A 23,699-nucleotide genomic window follows, 5' to 3' on the forward strand; every position below is an offset into this window, starting at 1 on the left:
TATTAGTGTAAGCTTCTAAACTCTGATGAATATTGCATCATCTCGTGTGCCGTTGGGCTAAGTCGTCTAGAGTCCTGGGAGTCATACCAACAATCCTGATGTTAATGCTGGCCCTGTCCTCCATGTTCTCAATCTTCAGAACCAGCTCATATGTTCCAGAGTGCTCTCTCTCTGCTGAGCGAATGAACAGAATGCTGTCCACGTTTGAGTTACGCACGTTGACCATCTTCTCGTCAAGCGGTTTGCCATCCTTGAACCAGTTTGCGACGGGGCGTGGCTTGCCCTGTGGTGCAAAAACATAATCAAGTTTTATGACTTAAAAAATGTAGCTTCAGGTTGTTGTTTTTTCTTCATACTTTCAATACTCAAATTATTAAAACGATGCACAAAACAAAAAAACAAACAAACTAAAAAACTAGGTTTTGTTTTCTAAAGTAAGCTCCTAATTTATTATTCTAATGCTTTTTAGAACATAAGAAAAAAACTAAATTTGGTTCTCACTAAGATATCACTGTTACTGATTGTTATACTGATTAGTGCACAGAAACTCATCCTTTCTAACCTGGAAGGGGATAGTCAGGTTGATCTTCTCTCCCACTTTCCTGATGTACTTTGTTCTCAGGTCACGAGGAAGGCGGATCTTTGGATGTTCTGAAGAAGAAACAGACATCCTGTTTAAACTTCTTATCATAACATGAGTATGAGTATGAGTCTCTGTGGTCAACACAAAGAAAAACTATGCTACACCCAAATGTGCTATTTACATTTATACTTGCTCACTTTATTTGGCTGTGAATCTGACTCACTCACCGACGATCTCACGGATGGTGACGGGCTGTGACATTATAGCAGGAGGACTGCGCCCGGCAATGTTTACTGCCACCACCCTAAAGTTGATCTTCTCTCCCACCGGGAGGCCGCGCACCACAAATCCCTGTCTCTCGCACAGCTCCTGGTTTGCCACCACCCACTCAGTGTCTACGTTAAAAGAAAACTTCATGTATTAAATTAAACTAAGTGTGATCTGTGTCTCTTTCTTTTTTTCATTCATTCAGCTGTTTTCATTTATTACACGTAAATATACGGCATTATCACCTCCTTCCTTGCAGTATTCAATAACGTAGCCGTCGAGGCCCCCAGCTCCAATCTTCTCTGGGGCGAGCCACTTCAAGCTGCAAGTGCTGTCTGTCACATCGTGGACTGTCAGACGCGTTGGCTCGCTTGTTGGGGCTGAGGATGACAGGAAAGGAGACTCAAGAGAATCAGTGACTGGCTTCACTGAGCAAAGGAGGGACAGGGAGTTGCTGAGAAAGAGGACGTAAGGACGACTGTGAAACGTACCAATAGGCATGAACGGTTTGGAGCTGAGACTTGGCTGAGACATGCCAATGCTGTTGACAGCGAACACCCTCATCTCATACAGAACACCTTCAATCATCCTCTTAGCCTCGTATGTGGTTGATTCGTACACGTCAAAGTTGAGCTTTGTCCATCTGGAAGAGCCTTTCTTCTTCCTCTCCATGAGATAACCTGGTGGAGTAATAATGCAGTTACATGAACAGGTTGAATAATAATTTTGCTTTCCTTAAACAAATTAATATAATGCATGTTCCACCTTTAACTGGTGCACCGCCATCAAATTTAGGAGGGTCCCAAATAATGGAGGCGCAGTCCTCTCCCACTCCTGTGCACTTGATATTCTCAGGGGGGTCGGGCACATCTGATAAAAAGATTGCAGTTTATTTAAATACAACAGAGAAGACAGGTCAAACTGGTATTTGCAAAAAAACATCCCTTTTCTGCTGCCCACTATGAGGGGAAACCAGCTGATGTTATCCTGTAAAACCTTCACTTACCCACAATCTTCAGAAACAGCACAGCCTTGTCCTCTCCGGCAGGGTTGGCGACAGTGATGGAGTAGTTGCCCTCATCGTCTCTCTCCGCCCCCTCTATGACAAAGCAGCTGAGGTCTTTCCTGGACTCCACCCTTACACGTCCTTCAGTGTCTGTGATTGGCTAACACACGATATTAAAGCAGTTAAAACATGCCTAACAATTAGGGTTTACTTGTAACTTAAAGTTGGGCTAACAGAGATTAGAGTAGGGGTATCAAACATAAGGCTTCGGGGCCAGAATAAACCCACTCACATATCTAAACCAGCTGAAGGCAGAATCTTCTGACTGTTCATTGTTTTTTGCACGAGGAAATATTGTGTTGCAAGTCTTTAAGAGTGGATCACATCATGGGAAGGGGCTGTCTGTGAACTGTTAATTTTATCCAAGCCAGAGGTCTGAATCATCCTCTGTTTTACAGCCAAAGACATTACTCAGGGCCTGCAGTACCACACTGAAGTGAGGCGGTTAAGCCAAAGAGCTGTGCCAGTGCTTTTCATAAAGTTACAGCAGTAGTGTTTCTTTGTAATAAGACAGAAGACAGAGCAGGAAAAAACTGAGGCATGGCGCATTTATGAAGCTGCACTTCTTTTTCTGAAGACATCTCAGACTTTTCATCATCTTTTTTGTGGATGGATAGTTCATAAAGTGTGACCATTACAAGAATGTATTGTTTATACTGCAGGGAGATTTATCTTTTTTATTCACTTTTTACTGTCCACTTGTTCTGCCACTTCAGTCTGCTAGTGATGAAATGGTGGCACATGAACTAAAACGAGTGTTAGCTGGTGGCACTTGTGCAAACCAGAAGGGCATGAATGGACCACTTGGACTGAACTTAGGTTGAGTGTAAAATAAGAAGAAGGGAGCTGTCTTAGTATGACACTGATGGCACCTAAGGTCTGCTCATAACTCCACATGTTATCATTAAATTATATTCTAAAAAGTTTTCATTTCCACACATGTCCTATTATTTAAATTGTCAAGTTATGCAATTAGTTATTAGGAGCAGAACCACGCCTTCTTCAAGCTGTTCGTCTCGTTTACGTGCCCCACCCTCTCTCACCTTTTCAATTCTTTAACTTCTTCACTTCTATTTAGTACATGGGGACTTGCAAGGCCCAGGAGCCGCTGTCAGTCCCTTTTGAGGCTTTCCCAAAACCACAGCTCAATTCATGTCCAAGCCATTCACCTTTACCTACCTAAATGCTGACAAACTGAAAATGAGGCCCAGCTAGTGAACTAAGAATATTTCCTTTACAATTTTATCTCATTTTTAAGTTTGCTAAATCTATATGTCCATATATCTAGTTTAGTTTTAGTTAACTGCAGCTATTTTTTGGAGCCCTTACATTATCTCCTTTGGACCAGACAACAGTTGGAGCTGGCTCGCCAGTGATCTCCACATCCAGACGAAGCTTATTCCCAGCTACCACGATGATAGTGTTTTGGGAGACCATGTTTCCAGTGGTGTCCAGGTGGATTTTTGGAGGTTCTGGTTAAAATACAGCATTCAAAGAGAGTCATCAATCAAGTAGGCTGTCTTGGGTTTGAACTATAAACAGGATGTTTAATTAAGATGTAAATTACAGGTACCTACCTTGCCTAGGCACATAGTCGATCTTAATTTCTGTTATGAAAGAGAAAAGAGGTGACAGTATTATCCAGGCTGCTGGTGACTAATTTTTCCACAGCAGGACCTTTGTAATTGTTCGGTCTTTCTCACCCAAGAAGTTCAGTTTGGCAGAAAGTGACAGGGCATATCCATCAGGTACAAATGTGTAGTCTCCAGCATCCTCTGGCTTCACATTATCAATGATCAGTCGGTGAAACCTGAGACAAGCAGTGCAAAAGATATCATGTAGTTTTATGGAAACATCTGTGTCAATAAAACCCCCCAACTTTGTTCACATGAAGGCAAAACCGTTTGGTATCATCTTTTCACCTTCCAATGTGGGTCATTTTGATGCGCTCGCTTGGCAAGACCTCCACGCCATCTTTGTACCACTTTCCTGTGACCTTGTCGTCAGACACTTCACACTTGAACATAGCCTGATCTGTTGCCCTGACTGTCAGATCAGCGATGTCCTGCAACACCTCCAGTTCCTTTTCTGAGGAAGGCCACAAAAGCATAGATCAGGCAGGAGACAGACTGTGTAGGTGTAGCAGGAGAGGAAATAAGGACACCCACTGATCCACTCATCTTGACACCCACTGCCATGAGTTGTTACTTTGTTTTTAAAGAGAGGTGCTGAGCCCTTGGGCCAGCAGTCTTCTGCAGTGAACGTTTAAATGAGAGAAACCCTTGGCTACTGTATATATATTACCTTTTGATACACATGTGTGAATGCTCTAAAAATATTATCATTATTAGCTTGGCTTTTCTAAAAGTTTATGTTTTACTCTCACTCAAAACTAAAATAAAGACGTGAGATTATTATGATTTCATGTGGTACCTTCCACCTCCAGTTCTCCTTTGGTATGACCCCCATTTGTCCAAGCGTGGTACATTCCGATGTCATCCAGTGTAGCTTCATGAATGATAAGTGTGTGCTTCTTTCCATCCTTCTTAAAGCGATATTTTGAATCTTTGTCTTTGTGAATCTCTTGGTCTTCAAAAAACCTGGAAATTAATATAAAACAGATATTTTTTAAAAGTTGTCACTAAAACTCTCTAAAAACAAACTGTAAGGTGAAACCAGCTCTAACTTTACAAGTCACACTGCAAAATGACTTTGGAAATGTATGATTTTAGATTAATCAAGATTTTACAAGATAATATAAATCTAGCTGTGTATACCACGTTTTTAAAAATATAATTAATTTCATTCATTTGCTCTTTGTGCTTTTTATTAGGTTTTTCAAAATGCACCTTTAAATAAGAAGACACAATATTAAATTTAGCGACGCTGTATCAAAATTATCTCAAAAATAAAAACTCCAGTGAAACAAACTGAAATAAACTTCAGAATTTGAGCTTGAAATGCTTTTGTTGACTGACGATGTTCAAAGCCATCTAACTTCCATATCAAAATCTACACATTCGGTTGAATTTGTGACAAAATCTCCTGAATCAAGCAGATCAAATAGCCTCCACACATTTTGACCAGAACCAAGATTTCCTACAATATAGTTTCATCTGATATGAAGATGAGAAGGTCACGTTTCTCTTAAGATTCCAGCGCAGCATTTTAGGTTGAAGTCTGAACTTTGACCGAGTCATTACAACACTTCCTGCTGTTCTTAGAATCATTGTCCTGCTGCATGACCAAATTTGGGCTAAGTCACCTCACATTTGACTTAGGAATACTTTAATATACAGATGAGTTCATGGTCAGCCAGATCATTAACCCTCCACTACCGTGCTTGAGAGTTGGTTTGAGGTGTTTGTGCTGATATGCTGTGTTTAGTTTTTGCCACACACGGCCCCGTGTATTATAGCAAAACATCTACAATTTGGCCTTTGTACAGTGTACATTGTTCCAGAAGTCTTGTAGCTGATTCAGATGCAACTTTTTACACCTAAGCTGTGCTGCCATGTTGTTTTTAGAGGCTTTCCCCTGGCAACCCTTCCAAACAAGCCACACTTGTTCAATCTTACTCTAATCTTATTCTCATTAATCTTATCATTTTAGGTGCTAAAAGAGGCCTGTAGATTCATCTTTTGCAGGTTTGAGTATTGCATGGACTAACTTTGGGGCGACTTTGCTGAGACATTTGCTCCTGGGAAGATTGTGACATTGTGTTAATGTACATCTGAATGCTTCAGATCACCAAACTGCCAAATCTTTTCTTTTATAGCGCTCACACTTGCTGATTGATGACTAATTGATAACTAATCAAGTGTATTGTCCTCTTATGCACGCGGTAATGGTGTTCTTACGTTTTTTGGAGAACTTTATGGAGTCCTGTGAAAACTATTGTTTTCTACATGTGACTTTAAATCAGGGGTGGGCAATTCCAGGCCCCGAGGGCCGGTGTCCTGCAGGTTTTAGATCTCACCTTGGGTCAACACACCTGAATCACGATTAGTTCATTACCAGGCCTCTGGAGAACTGCAGGAGCTAGTTTAGCCATTTAAATCAGCTGTGTTGGTTCAAGGACACATCTAAAACCGGCAGGGACACCGGCCCTCGAGGCCTGGAGTTGCCCACCCCTGCTTTAAATGCTTTTGTAAAAAGAACAAGTTAAAAAACTTTCAGCATATGTACATAACCTGAATCTTTATTGCTGATAATGTGAATTTCACTCACCACATCACGTGGGCACCCTCTTCCGACACCTCTATCTCAAACTCCACTCTTTCTCCCACAACCACGTGATAGTCATCCATCAGCTTGGTGATAGTCACAGGGGGCTCTGAACACAACAGAGGAAGATTTTACAATTCCTGAACCAAGCACTGAAACTTCACTTTTCATGCTTTGGGACAAGACGTGCTGCTTTACTGTATTCTCAGATCGCTACTGTTACCAAACAAGCAGAAGAGAAAGTGCACCTTTGACAAACACCTCTGTGAAACACTTGTCTTCCCCAACCACGCACTCATATGCAGCATCGTCTGCCAGGGTTGCCTTATTTATGGTGAGTGTTCTGACATTGCCGCTCGCCTCCATGATATACCTTAAAAAGACAGTGTTTTTTCATCAAAAAGAAAGCACCTCTGAAAGTATTTCCACTACTGTATAGTATCAGATCCTTCCGTTTTAAAATGTGGATTTGAATCAATCTTATGACAGTTGCAGTGGTACATATTTTGTCTAGCAAAGCCAACACATATATTACAGTTTTCTGCCAGGATACAGTATTTTTCCCACATTGGGACATTTAAGGAAACAGAGATCTTTGTCCTGCTTGAGTTTCTGGATTTGGGGCATATGATGTCTTGGCAGTATGACTTGCTTTAACCCACTGGGAGGCCTCTTATGACTGCCTAAAAATAAAACATGTTGATGGCAGCATCGTTTCTGACTGTGTCGCACAGATAATTTTAGCTTGATATTTTTAAGCACTGCCCACCAAGTCAATCTAAGCTTGATGATCTGATGATATGACACACTACTGTTTAATTAAGCCGTACCCTGTACAAAGCACACAAAAAGATGCGTGTGGATAACTGGTGTGTGTGTGTGTGTGTGTTTATGCTTTTAATCATACTTGGCTGAGGGTTTGATCTCCTGACCATTCTTCAGCCATTTGACCTGAACATTGGGATCCACCACTTCACACCTCAGGGTAATTTTCTTGCCCTTTTCCACTGAGTAGCAAGATTCAAGCTTCTTCAGGAAAGCTGTAGTTGAAAACACACAGAGAAAAACCTTAAATTAACTCATTAACTCACGTATGTCATACCCGCTCAGCCTCATAGTGCCCATCCTCTTGCCTTCTTCTTTCTATCCTTTTCCTCTCAATCATATTTGCAATACTCCTCCACTTCTTCCCCTCCCTTCCGTTAATTGACCCGACTTACCCTCGCTATGTATAACAGGCTCGGCCTTCATTTTTTTCAGACGCTTCAGCATGCCCCTCAGGTCAGTGATGCCATACTCAAAGGCGATTTTCTCATACTGGCTTGGGTGGGCACTCTTAAGCAGTTCCCACACATCTATCTCTGGTTCTACTTTTTCAGGTTTCTTCTTCTTCCTGGCAGAGAAATAAAAGGGGGTTTCTTAACGGGTAGGGCAGAAGAAGCACAAAATACAATGAGGAAATCATACTGTCTCCTCGATAAACAAAACAATGTCAAGATTCTCACTTAGCAGCTTTGAGCAGAGCGCTGAAATCCAGATCTCCCTCATCCTCTCCAGCGTCACTGCATGTACAGAATCAGACTAACTGTAACACACATAATGCATTTTGCCATGGCACAACATTAAGTGTACTATACTGTCAAACCAATGTGCTGTGAGACATGTTCACACATATATACACAGAAAAAAACATTTTAAAAAGTCTATGCATGCATTTTCCACAAGATGAAACACAAACCCCAGAGCACTTACGCTCTCTTGAAGGCAGACAAAATATCTGCCTGCTCGTCCTGATGTGCAGCTGTAATAAGAGAAGTTGCAGAGAACGCACATTATTCCTGGATCAGATCAAAACATCAGTATGTATAGAATCCGTGGCAGCCTTAGCAGGCGCGAGTCTGTTTTCACTCACCCTCAACAGAGATCTCAAAGGTGGAGCTGTCACATTTGTCTTTTGAAGTCACTTCACACCTGTAACCACCAGCGTCTCCAGGGACCACTTTGATGACCTTCATTTCATAAGTATAGATCTTAGGGAGAAAATATTCATTAGTTCTTAGCTATTTCTGAAGGAAGAGGATCGGCCAACACGGTACAAAAAAAATATCTATGTCTCTCTTTGACACACACTTTAGTATTTCTGTCGTAAGTTTCTTTGAACTGCAAATGTTTTCCAGCCTTGCTGCCAAGGTCCAGCCACTTGCCCTTCAACCATTTCATGGTGGGTTTTCTTGTCAGGTTGGTGGAGTCGACCTTGGCTATGAAAGTGACATCCGTTCCTGCCATTCACAAGCAACAGTTAATTCACATGACATTATATACTCAGATTGCATATTACGGATTACTGGAGACAGCAATAACACAAGCATTCATTTGTGTATCTAACCTGCGACAGCGACTACATTATCCGGCGGTTTCTCCACAAAGAGCCCAGTGAGCTCAGTAGACTGAGGCTCTGAAAAGAAGGAGTAAAAAAGATTTGTTAAATCAGTAAATCATTAAAATCTGGAGCCCATTTTTATAGATTCATTTAAGACATGTGCTGCAAAATAACATACAACAAAAAATAATGTTCAAAATGCCAAAATGCAAGAGACACGGTGAATGGTTTGGATATATCTTTGCTTATACGGAGGATCTAAAGTACATATAAAACACATACAGTATAAGTCACATTGTTTCTGAACAATGATACTTCCATGCACGATGGGGGCACTTTTTGGACACTTGCTGGCTGATAGAGCAAGCTCAGTAACAGCAGATGAAGTGTCCTGCTTGTTCAGGCAAGCAAAACGTACAGAAATACACAATCACTATATAAAAATCTGAAACTATTAACAAATGCACCTGGTGTCCTTTATGCATCAGCTTTTTTCTACCATCATCCAAGATTTGGCATTCAAGGTGCTACTCTATAAACAATGCACACTTGTAATTGGCATTAGGTTCTTTTGTTGCGTCCTACTCTACAGTGCAGCTCTCTGCTTTGTTTTCTGACAGGGAAAATAAATGTGCCTAATAAATTCAGTTTACTAAACAATCACAGCCAAGACTTGGCTTGGAAGCCATGAGAAGCTACTCAGGAATACAATCTCCTCTTTGAGCATGACCAACACATAGCTGGCACACATCTGAATTTCATCACGTTTTCACGCATTGCATTGTCACAGTCCTGCACTGTGCTTTCACATCGTCCTCATTCTCCCTCCAGTGCAGGGTCTGCTACAAAAAACAATTATCCCACTTTCACATTTGAAAGTATAACACTTCTAAGTTATACTGTACCATAAGTCTGTATAAACTCAAGGTAAGTAAACAACAGTTACACAATGATTATTTTAGAGTCATTGCATCGAAACAACACACAGTAAAATGCAACCATTCTCTCATAATGATAAGATCATGATCTCAGTAGTCATGATCTGAGCTTCAAATAATCAGTTTAATCATCAAACATCGAATCTAATATTTGAAATTATCTTGATTACTTCTGCTGGACTGATTTCCAAGGCTGCAATCAAATCAGATACTTTACCCCACACAGAGCAACAACAGAACACCCCATGCTGCCTGAATAACAACACCCCCCCTCCCCCCCCACAAATATTACACAAAAATCCCAAGCCAGCACTGAGTTTAATTCACATTCAAACTGCTTAGTATTTACAAAAAAAAAAAAAAAAAAAAGCTCAAGTGTTTATGGGAAAAAAGGTAGATCAGAATCCAGGTGTGGGTTACAGCGGTCAACTGAGAAGAAGTGATGTCCAGTCAAGTGGCACAGAAAGCACATGCTAAGGTTTTATCTATTAGGACATTATTATATAATAATAATTATAAATAACACAGTCCATATCAGGTTCTTAAATTATTTAAATACAACTAATGACATATTATAGTGTCCCACAATTTGTTAATTAAATAAATAATAATTTAAAAAGGCATTTTAACTTACTTTTTTGTAAAAAGTAAGTTAAAAAGCAGAAGCAATTTGTTAAGCGCCACCTTAGTGCTTCTATGGGAATTAAGATGGTAAGTAGCAACCAGGTGTTGTTGATCAAATGCGCTTGGTTAAATGTGAATAAATGTTGAATGCAAAAATTAAAAGAACTTGAATTTATAATTTATATACTGCTTTTAAATAGAATCAAACGACAACATTAATCTCACATACTTCACCAAATAAATCATTGAGGTGTGATTTAGATTTAACTTAAAAATCTATTTTTATATCCTGTTCTTATAAGTTATAAATCTAATACGTAGTATAAACTTAGTATAAATTTTGTTGCAATAAATTCAGCCAAGGGAATGTTGGATTCCAATACTTTTTTTTTAATTGGCAGTAACTTTTTTGCAGACATCCATTACTAGTATGAGAGCCCCGAAACAAACTGCAGTTGGCCAAGTGATGATAATCCCCCCACACATTATACCCCTGTGAGCATGGCTTTAAACAGCCTTGGTATGATAAGCACTTCCCACACAGAAATTGACTCTTAAGAGATACATTAAAGGCAAACTCAACTCAGAGGAGTGGAATAAACTTTCTGTAGCCAGGACAGGGGATCAAAGAAACGGCAGACCTGAAAATATTTTAAAAATCTATAAATCTATATTTAAAATGTGGACTGTATACAAAAGATATTTGACCCCCCTGATGATTCTTTGAAATTAAATTTAAATGCCCTGAGTAATTACTGCATGACTAAATCAGTGCACAAACTCAGCCATATGCCACAGTGTTGAGTCAATGATGTTGTTCAGCCTGATATATTAATAACATTGATCTTTGAAAAAAAAAAAAGACTTCTCAGATCTGACTTAATGAGGATGAAAAATATATTTTTTAGTGACATTATGTTGAATTATTAAGATAAATTAGTCTAGAATTTGATATAGACATCATAGCTTCTACATTAGGCTGATTTTGGTACATTTCTTCAGATTCCCTCTGTTTCTATCTTCATCCTGGCTGCGTTTGTCTGTATTGCTAACCAGAATGGTGTGGCTTGGTGGATTCGTGGTGGACGATGGTGATGATGAGAAACTGTACTCCCAGTGTTGGGGTGAAATATGGCCGACAGCTTAAGATCAGTGGTTCTTATGTTTCCCTTTGAAGGTTTTGCACATGTTCAAGGTTTTTTTGTCTTTGTTTCATGCTCCAGTTTTTCCCACTCACACTCTACCACTAAGCTTACCCTTTCTTCTCTTATATATGTGCCATGCTGAGCTGTGTCTGGATCATCTGCAGTACAATGTACCTTTCCTCCCTCTAGGCAAATGTTGTCACAGCAGGAGTAGCTTGCTGAGTTCCACATTCAGCGATGGGCATTCATGACATCAGAGGAGATGCACACTTATGAATGGTAGGAAAGGAAAAAGCTGTGGTCATACATCCACCGCTGGCCACATTTGACAGGAAATTTATAGAGGTGCCCAATTTATTATTCATGACCTCATATTGACTCTCTAGCCCACTTTTTGCTTGGCAGGCCACTACTTTCTGGTATGATTCAGCACAGCAACCAGCCTTCCCTACATGGCTGCCTTGTTGTGAGGACACAAAACAGTCTTGACACGTTTGATAGAGTCTGTGACTTCTCATCTTTCCTTTGCATACCTCCACGTCCATCATCTGTGTATTTCCAACAGTCCAAAAAAGAAACACTTTGGCAATCGTCCTGGTAATACTGGCATCGCTCCCAAGGTCCAGTCTGCCAGTCTTAACTCCAAACATATTCCTAACATATGACAACATACACCGCAGGAAAGAGTTTACATTTCTCAGTTGCCACTAATGCTGCACCTTACCTCATACTAAGAACACATAGATGTTCAAATTGGAAAAGGAAAACCCTTATAAGTGCTGTGTTTCCCTGTTAAGCACAGCAAGTCTTGGACATTTTGCACACGTCTGAAAAAGTACACCAAGAAATTAGCACCCTTCAGCTCCCTGGGGCCTTCACCCTTCCAGAACCATTCCATGCAATCTCCATCTAGTTCATAGGTGTCAAACTCTGGCCCGCGGGCCAAATTTGGCCCGCAGCCTAATTACATTTGGCCCGCGAAGCCATACCAAATTACTATTAGAGCTGGCCTACTGGTATTATACAGCTAATATATATATCGTTTAGTATTAAGCTTTGCTTGTTCCATATTCAGTTTTTCAGCAAAACTTGTTTGAGTCCATAAGAAAAGATTCATTCTTATACCTGGAGGAAAATTTTGTTTTTCAATAAATATTAGCGTTAGCCCGCGACTTTGTTCCAGTTTTGAATTTTGGCCCACTGTGTATTTGAGTTTGACACCCCTGATCTAGTTAGTCAAAATAGAGCAGACGTTCAACTGATCACTCTGGCATCACTAAGGCAGATGGGGACAGCTTTGTATCAAGAGCTCTTAAATTTTTCTTGTAAAACCTGAGCTGCAGCGCTGTAGCAACACTTTTAGATTTAGCCTTTATGACACTTTAACGAAGTTTAGTTAGTCAAACATCTCAGATCCTTTGAGCTGACAAGACATGAGCCTATATGCAGATCACATGCTCTCTGGAGGAACTGCGTTTGATAATGTCTTGGATGACCTCACTACCTGACCTCTCCTTGCAGTTTCCTAATACAGCATGATGTTAAATTTGAGAAGCAACCATAAAAAGTGTCATAACATCAGATGACACTTGGCACGTTAACAGCAACAGCTGCTATTGTGCCCCAATGAGTGCCGCACACGAACCACAGCTGTGTTTCCACTCTCATTGTTTAAATTGCCTGAGGGACAGAAGCACAAGAGGGTTGGTATCATAGGTCACAGATGGAGAGACAATAATTTTCACATGGAGAAACAAATTCTAAATTGCTGAAAGAACATAAACAAAATAATTTGTCTGTGAGTTGTCTGGTAGCATCAGTGGATACCACCAGTAGGGGACAGAAATGGATGAATGACATAAGAACGCTGTCACACACTAGGATGCCTACAGTGTTTTCTCTTTCTGAAGCTGCTACTGAGATAGATACACAGACAAGCCATCTTTAAAAACACTGGGAGAAAAAGTGAATAACATGATTATCTCTGTACACTCCCACCTATCAAGAGATTAGATATGTTAGGCACCAAATGATCTGACATATCAGGATGACATACTGCTGGCAGAGAAGAAAAGAGAAAATAAAAAGGAGCCAAGCTGACTGGGTTTCAACATATCCAATATGACAGCATTCTGGGATCCAGTCGTGGGTTGCCAAACAAAGTGTAACCAATGACTTCAGGAGAAGGACAACCTTCTAGCACCCAAGGTTCACTTACAGAGTGAAGGTTGGACCATGCAGTTAGACACAACGTGCCCTTTAAGGTGATGGATGATGCACAAATATTTGTGCCTGTCACTCCCATCTAGTGTGATGGGGTGAATTTAAACTTTTCCTAACCTTAACCAAATAGTTACCTAAAGATAAATATGTGGCATTTAGTGCCTAAACCTAATAAGTGAGTCAAAGTGAAAAGTGTGTGAAAAACAGAAAAAACCACGAGCAACCATCTGTTTGTCTGGGTTTCTCTCGGGAAGACAAGTTAGAATCCTGCACCATGGGAAATAGCTAAGCCCGTGGCGATAGTGTGACGCTCTGGGCAATGTTCTGATGAGAAAATGTGTCATTCGTGTACATGTTTGACTCGTATCACATATCCCGTCAATCGACATTGTTGCAGACAAAGTAGAACAAGTTATGGTAATGTTATTACCTGACAGAAGTGGCAAACCTTCAGGCAAACATTGCATACAGCAGAACGTTCAAATTTGTTCATGAATTAAACATTGGAGTTTTGAGTGTTAACTCCATAGTTCCCAGTTTGATTAAACATCTGTGGGATGAACCCAGAAAACAAGTCAAAACTATGAAGACCCTACCTCACACTTTACTACTATACCTGACAGGAGCAAGGTATTCAAGTGCCTTCAGGATCTCTGAAGGTAACTGAATCCGTCCTGCTAAGTCTATCCCATGACAGGTCGGAGGAAACTGTACAATATTAGGTTATTGTTTTAAAACTTATGGCTGATAAGCACTGAGAGAAGTAGAATCTCTTTTTATAATCCCCAAGAGGAGCTCTGTGGCATACCACAGAATTTTGGTCAAACAGCTTCATGCACATTTTATGAGCTCTGTAGTGAGTGATACTTTGTCTTGGCAGACAGCAGTCTCATCGCAGACCAAGAACCTTGTGTACAAACAACTTCAATCCAAAGAAGTTTTGTATGCAACCAACTGGTTTTAATAATATATGTTGTAAAACTGAAAAAATAAAAAGCACCACAAAACCTCCAACAATGCAGCTCCCTCTCTAGGCAGTGTTTTCTTTTAGGGGAATATTGTATTTTGATATAAATATTTTGGAGGAGCACATAATGGCTAATAGATATTAATTTGTAAATAATTGGACGTGAATAAAAACAAATATTATACTACAGTATATTTCTAACTTTCTTTAAAGATATAGCACATTTAAAGGCAGCTTGAAAGAAAGGCAGATGTGAAATGTCAAAATGAGGTCAGAGGTCAAATATGACATAATATTTGGATAATAACTATGCTGTAGAATTTTAAACAAACTTAAAGAAAAAAATACATTTTATGAAATTTTTTATCTTAATTGAACTTAAAGAAGAGGTTGGAGGTCAAAGTAAAGCATAGCTCTGTATGGCATAATTATGACTGATCTTCAGATCAAACTATTGATGTTAAAGGAGAGGTCAGAGGTGAAATCTTTACATGATATTTTGTCGACAATACTTTTAAGATTTGTACTTTCCAAGTTATAAGGCTTTTTGTCAATTTTCATCCAGAAATCATAAAGTTTATTTTGAAGGCCTTGGTGGATGTAAGAAAAACATTTGTTGACTGTTAACATGACCCAACTCTACAACCCTACATAGTTTTATCAGAATTGCGTTTACAGACAGAATGAGGCACATGCAAATGCTAGGAAAACAAATAACCTCCAAAAATTTAAAAAAAGCATTAAATCTGTCCAAACTGAAGTAATCAAATGATTTCATCTAATAAACTGGACCCAGGCTCACTAAACGATATATTATGTGACAGTTTGACTAGCACATAATACCGATATTTCACTGATATTAATCTTAACACTCAAACAGATGATTTAGAAAACTATAGTTTCAGCAAACACATCAACATAAAATGCTGCTCTTTTCTTACCATCTCCATCAGTTTCTGTATCTGCTGCAGACAAGGAAGCAAACAAAACTGAAAAAAGCAGCTATGAAGCAAAAATGCTTATTGTTGCACAAAAACCACTTATTGCTGCAACAGAGACCAAGCAACACAGCAACATGGCTGTAACACAAGCACCATGCACTGTCACATTTTTCATTAAAATTCGCTAACATCCAATCCACCTTGAATATGCAAATTCAAATATTTTCCTATTAACACATTCAGAGTTGCTAGGTAGATAAACACATTAACTATGGAATTTTTTAAAAAATAGAAACAGAAACATACTTTTAAATGATGTAAATAACAAAACTGTGCAGTTTTACTCGCTACATCTGTTTCACATGTTTAGCATATAAAGCTTAAGGTTAAAGTCGACCTATTGTGCTCATTACCAGCTTTATTTCAAACTCTTCTAGAGTAGCTCCACATGTTTCATGGTTCAAAACAACCCTCATTCATTTCAAACTAGGCCTTGGTGCAGCCACATTGGTCACCCTCTGTTTGAAGCAGCTCCTCCCTTTTTAACACCTTCCTCCCTTTAAGAAAACTTTCTAATGCTTAACTCATCCTTGCAAGAAGAAGATTTGAAAAGCAGGTGGGAGCTGGTGTGCTATGACATCATACAGATCTAATAGCAGAGCAGTTTAGAGAGCTCTGCTTACATGTACATATGGTGACCTCGGTATTTGAAACCATGACCATGTACCGAGGCAAAAAGTAAAGCATAGTAGGTCCACTTTAATTTCACACATAACATATACTATAAGGTATATGTATATAAAGTGTATTAAAAAAAGAGTCAGGTAAGAAAAATTATCACAACATGTGAAATGAATAATCCTGTTATTCATGTCATAACAGCACAGCAGTCAGATATGTTACAGTCGGTAACGTATCGCTTAGTTCTGTGAAGAAAAATCTTTGTGAAAAAAAGAAGATTTAGCCCATTTCGAGAATACACAACAAAAAGTTGCGAGGATCACCTGAGACCAACCTACAAACTTGCAACCTGAAGGAATCATGCACATACTGTAATTTTCACACATTATGTCACATATGAACTCATATGTGAGGACATTAAATTGATACCACAGGCATATACATTAAAATATAACACTCAAGGTAAATTTAGTGCCTCCATGTCAGTTCATTCCCACGATTCTGCCTTACCTCCATCTTCAGCAGGTGAATCTAAGGAAAATGAAGGGACATTAACTTGGAGTTCCAATATACACTAGAAATAGTTACTACGTGCAGTGAAAAAGAATGTCTTTGTACATTAGACAGACACTGGGGCACCTACACATTACACCTACAGGGCATGGAAGCTCCTGGTGCGCAGTTTTTATGCTGATGTTCATGGCAGAGGAGATTTGGAGCTCGGGAGCTACTGAGAGCTATGGAAACTTTCATGCACAATCTCAGAACTCGGTGACCCTACTCGACCCGACTTTGCAATAATACTATTTACAGTTGATCATGGTTTATCCAGGAGGTAAGAAATGTCCTTCCTAGGTCCTTGATTTTATACTTCATTATATAATGTATGTGCTTTTGTGTCGTGACCCTGAATTACATAAAAGGAAGGAAAGGAATGGCTGGATGAATGGATATACTTTAGTCCTTATAGTGTATTATTCCCTGACACTAATAGACCACCACATCTTCTTCAGGATGTGGCAGAGGGAAAATGAATAATGGTTAAGTAACTAATAACAACAAATGTTGAGACCTGGAAAATGTTATATTTGGAAACGCTGCAAATGTAACAAAACCAAAAACTCACAAAAACTCATACAGTGCATGCCTGCAGTGAAATGCAAACCAAAGGTCACAGTGAGAACTCAGAGTCTACAGATGTGGAAAATGCATCCAGTTGCAGTCAGTCAATGAACTATGTTAAAATCCTCAAAGACAGCTTGTCCTGTCTGCTTCACACACACAGTTCATTTCTGTACAATCCAAAACTATTCATATTAACAAAGAAAAGAACAGTTGTTCTGAAAAGGAAAAGCAAAAGAAGGAGTAAAAACGATGATTATTTCTAATTAGAATGGTTATGAATATAAACAAACAAGCATGTTGCTTTGACATACACTGCATTCATGTGCAGATAACATGGTGTAATTTCCTTGATTTTACATAATCACAGTGTAATATTAAAGTGTCTGCTTGTAGTTAGCTCTGGTGATGAGATGTGATAGGCCAGCTAAAAAACGCAAACACACTAAATGGGAGTGGCACAACAATTTCATTATTCCATTCAGCAGTTTCCTGTTGTCTCATGATGTGATTGAATTTTAGGCCTGTCTTCTTGACTCAGTAATTGCTCAACTCATTATCTAGCAATAGCAAAACCATTTGTTCTGTATTCATCAGGTAATTAGTTTTACAGATTAGTTAAAATGCATTTTTCAACACTCAGTTCAACTCAAACCCACTCTGTGTCACTTATCAACAATGCACAAATCCTCAAAAGTCTCAAAAAAAGAAGCAAAGAAAGTCATTGTCCTTCTTCTTCTTCTTCTTCATCGGCCTCCACTGGGGCTACAATTAGTGGATGTTTGTTGGACATAGAAAAATAAAAAATAAAACCATGACAGTCCCATAGGAAAACTAACATTAGAGACACATGGCCACACTAAAATATGGCTTGTGGAAACCAAAGCACTGCTGCCAGAGCTCTTTCTGTATGGCTACATAATTTGAAGACATTGGTTAAACAACAATTTCATAATGCATTTCATAAAATATTCTCAAACACTATAAGATAAAAATAGAGACCACACAGTCGCATGTAGGCATGCAGGAATAAAATGAAGATGCTCACTCACTTGATAAAAAGTTTATGAATAAATAATATCAGTGGACACTGATTGCACGCCATTATAAGCTGAAGCCTGCCTCTGTCTGATACATGCAGTTGACATGATATATGAGTGGAGTGAAAAGTGAAAATGTGAGAGCTATAATCATGTCACCATGTGATAATGTAAGACACGCAAAAGGTCAGTTGTGGAGCAGTTTACTTACCCACCGCTGGTTTCTCTGAAAAACACAAAAAGGGGAAAAGGGTTAGAAAAATATATTCAGAAGTTATAGAAATGTACTGTGATCTGTTACATTTAAGAATCCTTTATCTGTTTTCAAAGGATCCTTCCTCTCAGGGAAAACGATATCTTTAGTAGACTTACTGTTTTGCATCTTTAATAACACCTAGTCTGACGATGGTTAAAGGTCCTGTTTGTCTGAGGGTAATGGCTTTCTACAAAATGATGACGTTTACCATGTATCTTATTTATTAGTGAAGCTACTAATCCCAGAATGTAAATTTTAAATATGGCATACGGTAAGAAGATACATTTTACATACAAAGTAGCCACTTTTTAAAAAGTAGCTTTAACAATCACATCCAATGTGATTGTTAAAGCCTAAATATGGTAAAAGCAACTTGTCAATGGAAATAGAGGCTTATAATACACCCGACTTCCACAGTGTCTTGCTGGGGGTCACTGGAGTAGCTGCTAAAGGCCAGGGATGGTATCTTATGACCTCCCTGAAGTCATACCATATTCTCTTAGCTACACAAAGTTTCCTTGAATAGCCACTCCAACTTGACCTGGTGTGGTTTACTGTCCACATGTTGTAAATTTCTGGATAAAACAGGTGTTGTGACAGAAAATATAATCATGATTTATTGTGTTTCTCTTTTTAAAAGATCTTAAATGTGTAGAATACAATACTAATACATGCCTGCATGCCTCATAACAACATTATATTTAATGCTACAACTGCATTATCTCATATGACATTGTTCTAACAAAAGGAAAAAATGAGACAGCTTGATAATTTTTTTTCAGTAGAAGAAGCTGGAAACAGATATAAATTGAAATAGTATTCAGAGAAAAACGAGCTTTTGGTTTTAATACTTCATATATCCTGTTTGAGGATTTAAGACCTGCATTGAGTGTAAATCTGCACCGGCATCTGCTATGTAAGTCCACATGGAGAGAGAATCTTGATCATCTTCAACAAGTCTGTGATAAAGCAGTGTAATGAACTTCTGAACAGCTGCTTCTCACAGTCAAAATAGTCCCCTCAGAGACTTTCGGTGGTTTCATGTGCAGTTCTGCTACTCATATAATTAGGAGGCTTTTGAAGATGCGCTGATAGATGTTAATATACAAGTATATTAAAAAAAGAACAAGACTTACATTATCCTTATGACAAACACAATTATTGACATTTTGGTGCACAATGTCTGTGGCGCAAACCTGACGCCACAGACATTGTGCACTTTGGAAAAGTGGTTGCAAAGCAAAACAAAAAATAAAAAACAAAGAAAAAAACTATAAAATTAGCCCATAGTGATATATATTATAAAAAAGATTTTTTTTATAAATCTTTTTTTTTAAATAAATTTATAAATTTAAGAAAGACGCACACACAAACAATAACAACAATATATATTTTTGTGTGAAAATATAAAAACATTTCATTGGTATAAACATAATACAGAGATGTCATCAACCAATAATTCTGGCCGGGCAAAAACTGCTTTTAACTGGCAGAGGTGACAGGAAAGAGGCGCATTTTCACACATGCATAGAGATCAGAAAGTGACACTGTTTACTGGAACAATGTGTCAGTGAAGCCGACACATTGTTCTCAAGAGTGTGAAGTCACACTATTTAATGCATGTATGTCAAGAGGCAAGGGGTCGGTGTTATAAAAAATCATAACTCTTTGAATTGTTGACTTATATTCAAAGAGTTTGGCTTCTGTAAGAGTCAGACCTGTATTTATGATACTTAGGATACTTTTAAAACCCAATTTTGATGACCTAGAATGCTTTTTGTGAAAGTAATATTTGTGTAATAAGTTTCAACTCCATCTCTGTAGTCGCTGTTTGTGATTTCTAGGTGATTATACTACACTGGACACCTGGGGATAAGTAAAAACTAGGTTTAACTAGGTACTACACTTCATGCATTATTAAAAATTCCTAACAGCTTGTCATTACTTGTCAAACAGAAACACCAACTTTACACAGATGGTCAAAAAATGTAAAAAAATGGCAGGATTACTCCATTTAAACAAGTTGTCTGTCCACTCCTGTCAAAATCTTCTAACTTGAAGTGACAGCTTCAGAAAATTTGGCTGAAAGTCGCTTCTCTTTAGTACTGCCATCCATCTCTGCCTTCTAAGTTTATCTTTTGCGAATCAATACAAAAAATAAATCAATCTGAACAAGACTAACCAACTCTACAGCTCTGCATACTTTTATAGGTACAATTCAGCCACAGAGATAAGTTGCCAATGTATATAAAGCACCCTGATGCCAGAAAACCCCTTTTAAATTTTGATATGCTTGAACTACTTTGCATATGAACATATACTGTAATGTAGCTGACTGACAAAAACAGCTTTGTATAATTTTACACTGATACACTGACACAGAGTTTCAGAGAAGTCTCAGAGGATAAAAGTCATTTTTAATGACTGACATAAACTAGATATAAGTATGATTGTTTAGTGTCAAATGTCTGCAATACTAAAATAATGTAAAACAACATATAACATGTTAAAACAATAACACGGGCTGCGCTAGCTGTACTATACTCACGGACATCTTACTTTGAAGGAATTGATTTCTGGGGCCTGGAAATTGAACAGCTAGCTGTGGAATGCCACTGTATTACTTTCAGAGGGAATTTTCCCGTCACTGCTGCTGCTATTTGAATTCAGTTTGGATCAATGCACTGCTTGGATTCCTCCATCAGCTGATGCAGAAGTCGTCCAAATGACTGTGGTGAATGGTTATGGATAATAAATGGATAACCCGGATGTTTCCCTGCACCAGGCAGTCAAACACGTTCTCTGATGTCTTGCTTCAGCACTGCTGCCAGGAAAGATAAAAAAAAAAACCTTTCTTGTCTCATGCCACAATATCTGCATGTGCTTGCTAAATTTTGACGATTAAGCTGCTTATTGTGTTATATATGCAGTTAATGAAAGCTCTGCCACTCAGTGAGGAAGTGACAGTGGTTTCTAGTGGTGGTACTTTATTATATGGATTATGAAATCACAGATTTTGCCATCAAGAGTGACTTAAAGACAAATGTATTCATTCGCCAAGTGGACATTAATCATTTCATCATTTTAAGTTGAGGTTTTTGAACCCTTTTGAAGATAAACAGCGCAGAGGGATTGGAGAAACTTCACAGAGCAGTTTTGATTCAGCTTGCGCTCATCGTGTTTCATCAGGACACAGCGATGACAGGAATTATGACCGTGGATCATACCATTGCTTCCAACCACTGACTAGAAAACTGTCACACACTTGACTGACTGCTCTGGAGCAGTGCCACATTAAAGAGGGCATCAGACCTGAAGACCAAGAAGGAACTCTTTAGGTGAAAATGACAGATTACATAATGATTTATCTCAGCCGGGACTCCAAAACTGTTAGGCAAAACCCGATACGTCAGGGTGTGTGAAACTATGAAAGTAGAAAAGGTCAGGGCTTACTGCAGAGTATTTTTAGCTGTTAGTTGAGGGTATGATCTGAGTGCTGTTAAGTGAAGTAGCACAGAAAATCTTTGAACTAATGTGGAAATGTGAAAGGTAATTCAGTTTGTGGGTAAATAGTGGTGTTGCACGCTAGGTACAAAATGTCACCAAAATTCTTTTCAACAAGAGTATTAGTTGAGAAAGTATTTAAAAAATATATTCCGTCAAATATTTCCTAGAAGCACCAAGCACAGCTTAAAAACGAAAAAGTGCCAGGTTATCTGATCTTTGTATTTGAAGCTTTGCAGTTAAGTTTGGCTTGGAATGACAGAGCAGTGGGTGGTGCAGGCAGAGTATGCAAAGTGGAATCATATTCATAACACTTTGGCTCTATATGGTGAATAACAGCAGTGCCTGGTTAGGTTTCTGGGATAAAAATAAAAGGGCCATGATTAGATCTTTAAAAGGATTAGGGCAAGGACAGATGCTGGGAAACAGAATCAAATATTACACAGTCGAATTAAGAATAATGTGTGAATAACTCCAGCAAAGCCTATGACTTTCACTATCACAATGTGGTCAGCGGGAGACCCCTTGGGGGAAAGGGTTTGGGAGGCTCAACACCCGTCAGCACAATCTTGCCCTACAAAACTCGGCTATCCCAAGAGATCTATCAGGGCAACTGAGACTGTCTGCAACCTGAGCCTGCTATCAGCTTAGTCGGTTGATTTAAGGTGATACTGAATGGGAAGACAGTAGTGAAGGTCAACAGGCAATTATATATGAGAAGGCATGATGCAATCAAGGATGTCAAATCCCTATCCTATTGGGCATTACATAATCCAAAATGCAGATTATCATATATAATAGCAACAACAGTTTTTTACCCTGAACACTGCATTGAAAACAAGTACTGTGTATATGTTCTATGAAGTGAGTCAGCTACATTGACACAAGCTGACCTTCATATAGGACTCACGTAAAGCTCCAGCAGTATTTGCTTATGGAGCTGCTGCAGCTGGAAGCTTGCCAGTTCAGTCAACAAGAAAGCAATCTGTGCTCCGATGTCATAAAGATATTCAGTCTAGTGATGTAATAACAACTGGCTACGTCATTATTTACTCCATCTCAAATCTTCTTTATGGACAGATAACAAGAAAGCAGACAGGTGAAATGGGAATATCCTTGACAAATGCGTAGTATCAATAGTGAATTATTTCATTTATCAATAAAAAATGATGGCTATTTTCCATCATATTTTGTATCAATCGCTTTGTAATATATATAACATTAATACCAAAGCCACTTTCACCTCATTTAAGTTTGGTCATCTGCTTGTATTTTCTGCCATAACAGCAGACATGCTGCACAAAATACTACAAAACCATCTTTCATAGTACTCTTGTTTGTTTTTCACAACCTATAGGATGTGTGTAGTGTAAATAAATACGCATATATTATTTTTTTAAATAAAATTTCTCAGTTTTAGTGCACTATGTAATGATTATATATTTAACACTGAAAAAATGAAAACAAAATATAGGGAACAATTCACATTATCCATTAATTTCTACAACATTCGTGTGAATTTACTGTTATTTATATTTTTCAAGTCAACACACCTCAGTATAATGAAACTCTCTAAACTAATTACAATGAAGTATGATGTTACAAAAAGTATCTGCATACCTTCAGGGACTGGCTCAGGCATGGTTATTCCTGTGTCTTCTGTTTGCTGCTGGAAGACTGAGGGCTTGTGGGGCTTTTTTCCTTTTTATTTCTCCCCTCTCTCTCTTTCTGTTAT

At 38.6% G+C, this 23,699-nt stretch overlaps 1 protein-coding gene across 4 annotated transcripts in view; it reads right to left on the bottom strand.

The window, feature by feature from the left end:
- LOC146568343 (myosin-binding protein C, fast-type-like) overlaps window positions 1-23,699 on the bottom strand; it is a 26,120-nt gene extending 2,421 nt beyond the window's left edge. The window contains exons 1-25 of one of the 4 annotated variants that reach the window (XM_085284336.1): window positions 23,585-23,699; window positions 18,416-18,430; window positions 16,553-16,573; window positions 15,362-15,385; window positions 8,530-8,598; window positions 8,274-8,422; window positions 8,056-8,173; window positions 7,896-7,944; window positions 7,649-7,705; window positions 7,364-7,536; window positions 7,051-7,183; window positions 6,392-6,516; window positions 6,147-6,252; window positions 4,350-4,516; window positions 3,839-4,004; window positions 3,620-3,726; window positions 3,494-3,523; window positions 3,246-3,388; window positions 1,857-2,016; window positions 1,616-1,720; window positions 1,342-1,530; window positions 1,096-1,230; window positions 811-978; window positions 563-651; window positions 88-283 (exon numbers count right to left, since the gene is read on the bottom strand). In XM_085284336.1, the coding sequence (XP_085140462.1) occupies window positions 88-283; window positions 563-651; window positions 811-978; window positions 1,096-1,230; window positions 1,342-1,530; window positions 1,616-1,720; window positions 1,857-2,016; window positions 3,246-3,388; window positions 3,494-3,523; window positions 3,620-3,726; window positions 3,839-4,004; window positions 4,350-4,516; window positions 6,147-6,252; window positions 6,392-6,516; window positions 7,051-7,183; window positions 7,364-7,536; window positions 7,649-7,705; window positions 7,896-7,944; window positions 8,056-8,173; window positions 8,274-8,422; window positions 8,530-8,598; window positions 15,362-15,385; window positions 16,553-16,573; window positions 18,416-18,430; window positions 23,585-23,606 (2,716 nt within the window). In that variant the 5' untranslated portion in view covers window positions 23,607-23,699. The remainder of the gene's footprint in view (window positions 1-87; window positions 284-562; window positions 652-810; window positions 979-1,095; window positions 1,231-1,341; window positions 1,531-1,615; window positions 1,721-1,856; window positions 2,017-3,245; window positions 3,389-3,493; window positions 3,524-3,619; window positions 3,727-3,838; window positions 4,005-4,349; window positions 4,517-6,146; window positions 6,253-6,391; window positions 6,517-7,050; window positions 7,184-7,363; window positions 7,537-7,648; window positions 7,706-7,895; window positions 7,945-8,055; window positions 8,174-8,273; window positions 8,423-8,529; window positions 8,599-15,361; window positions 15,386-16,552; window positions 16,574-18,415; window positions 18,431-23,584) is intronic. The other 3 variants (XM_085284337.1, XM_085284338.1, XM_085284339.1) reach the window with 3 other exon arrangements.

The sequence above is a fragment of the Mchenga conophoros genome, linkage group LG8 (genome assembly GCF_057382185.1).
Source record: "Mchenga conophoros isolate Kocher_MC1m ecotype Shallow Benthic linkage group LG8, M_conophoros_male_GT1.1, whole genome shotgun sequence".
Lineage (NCBI taxonomy): Eukaryota > Metazoa > Chordata > Actinopteri > Cichliformes > Cichlidae > Mchenga > Mchenga conophoros.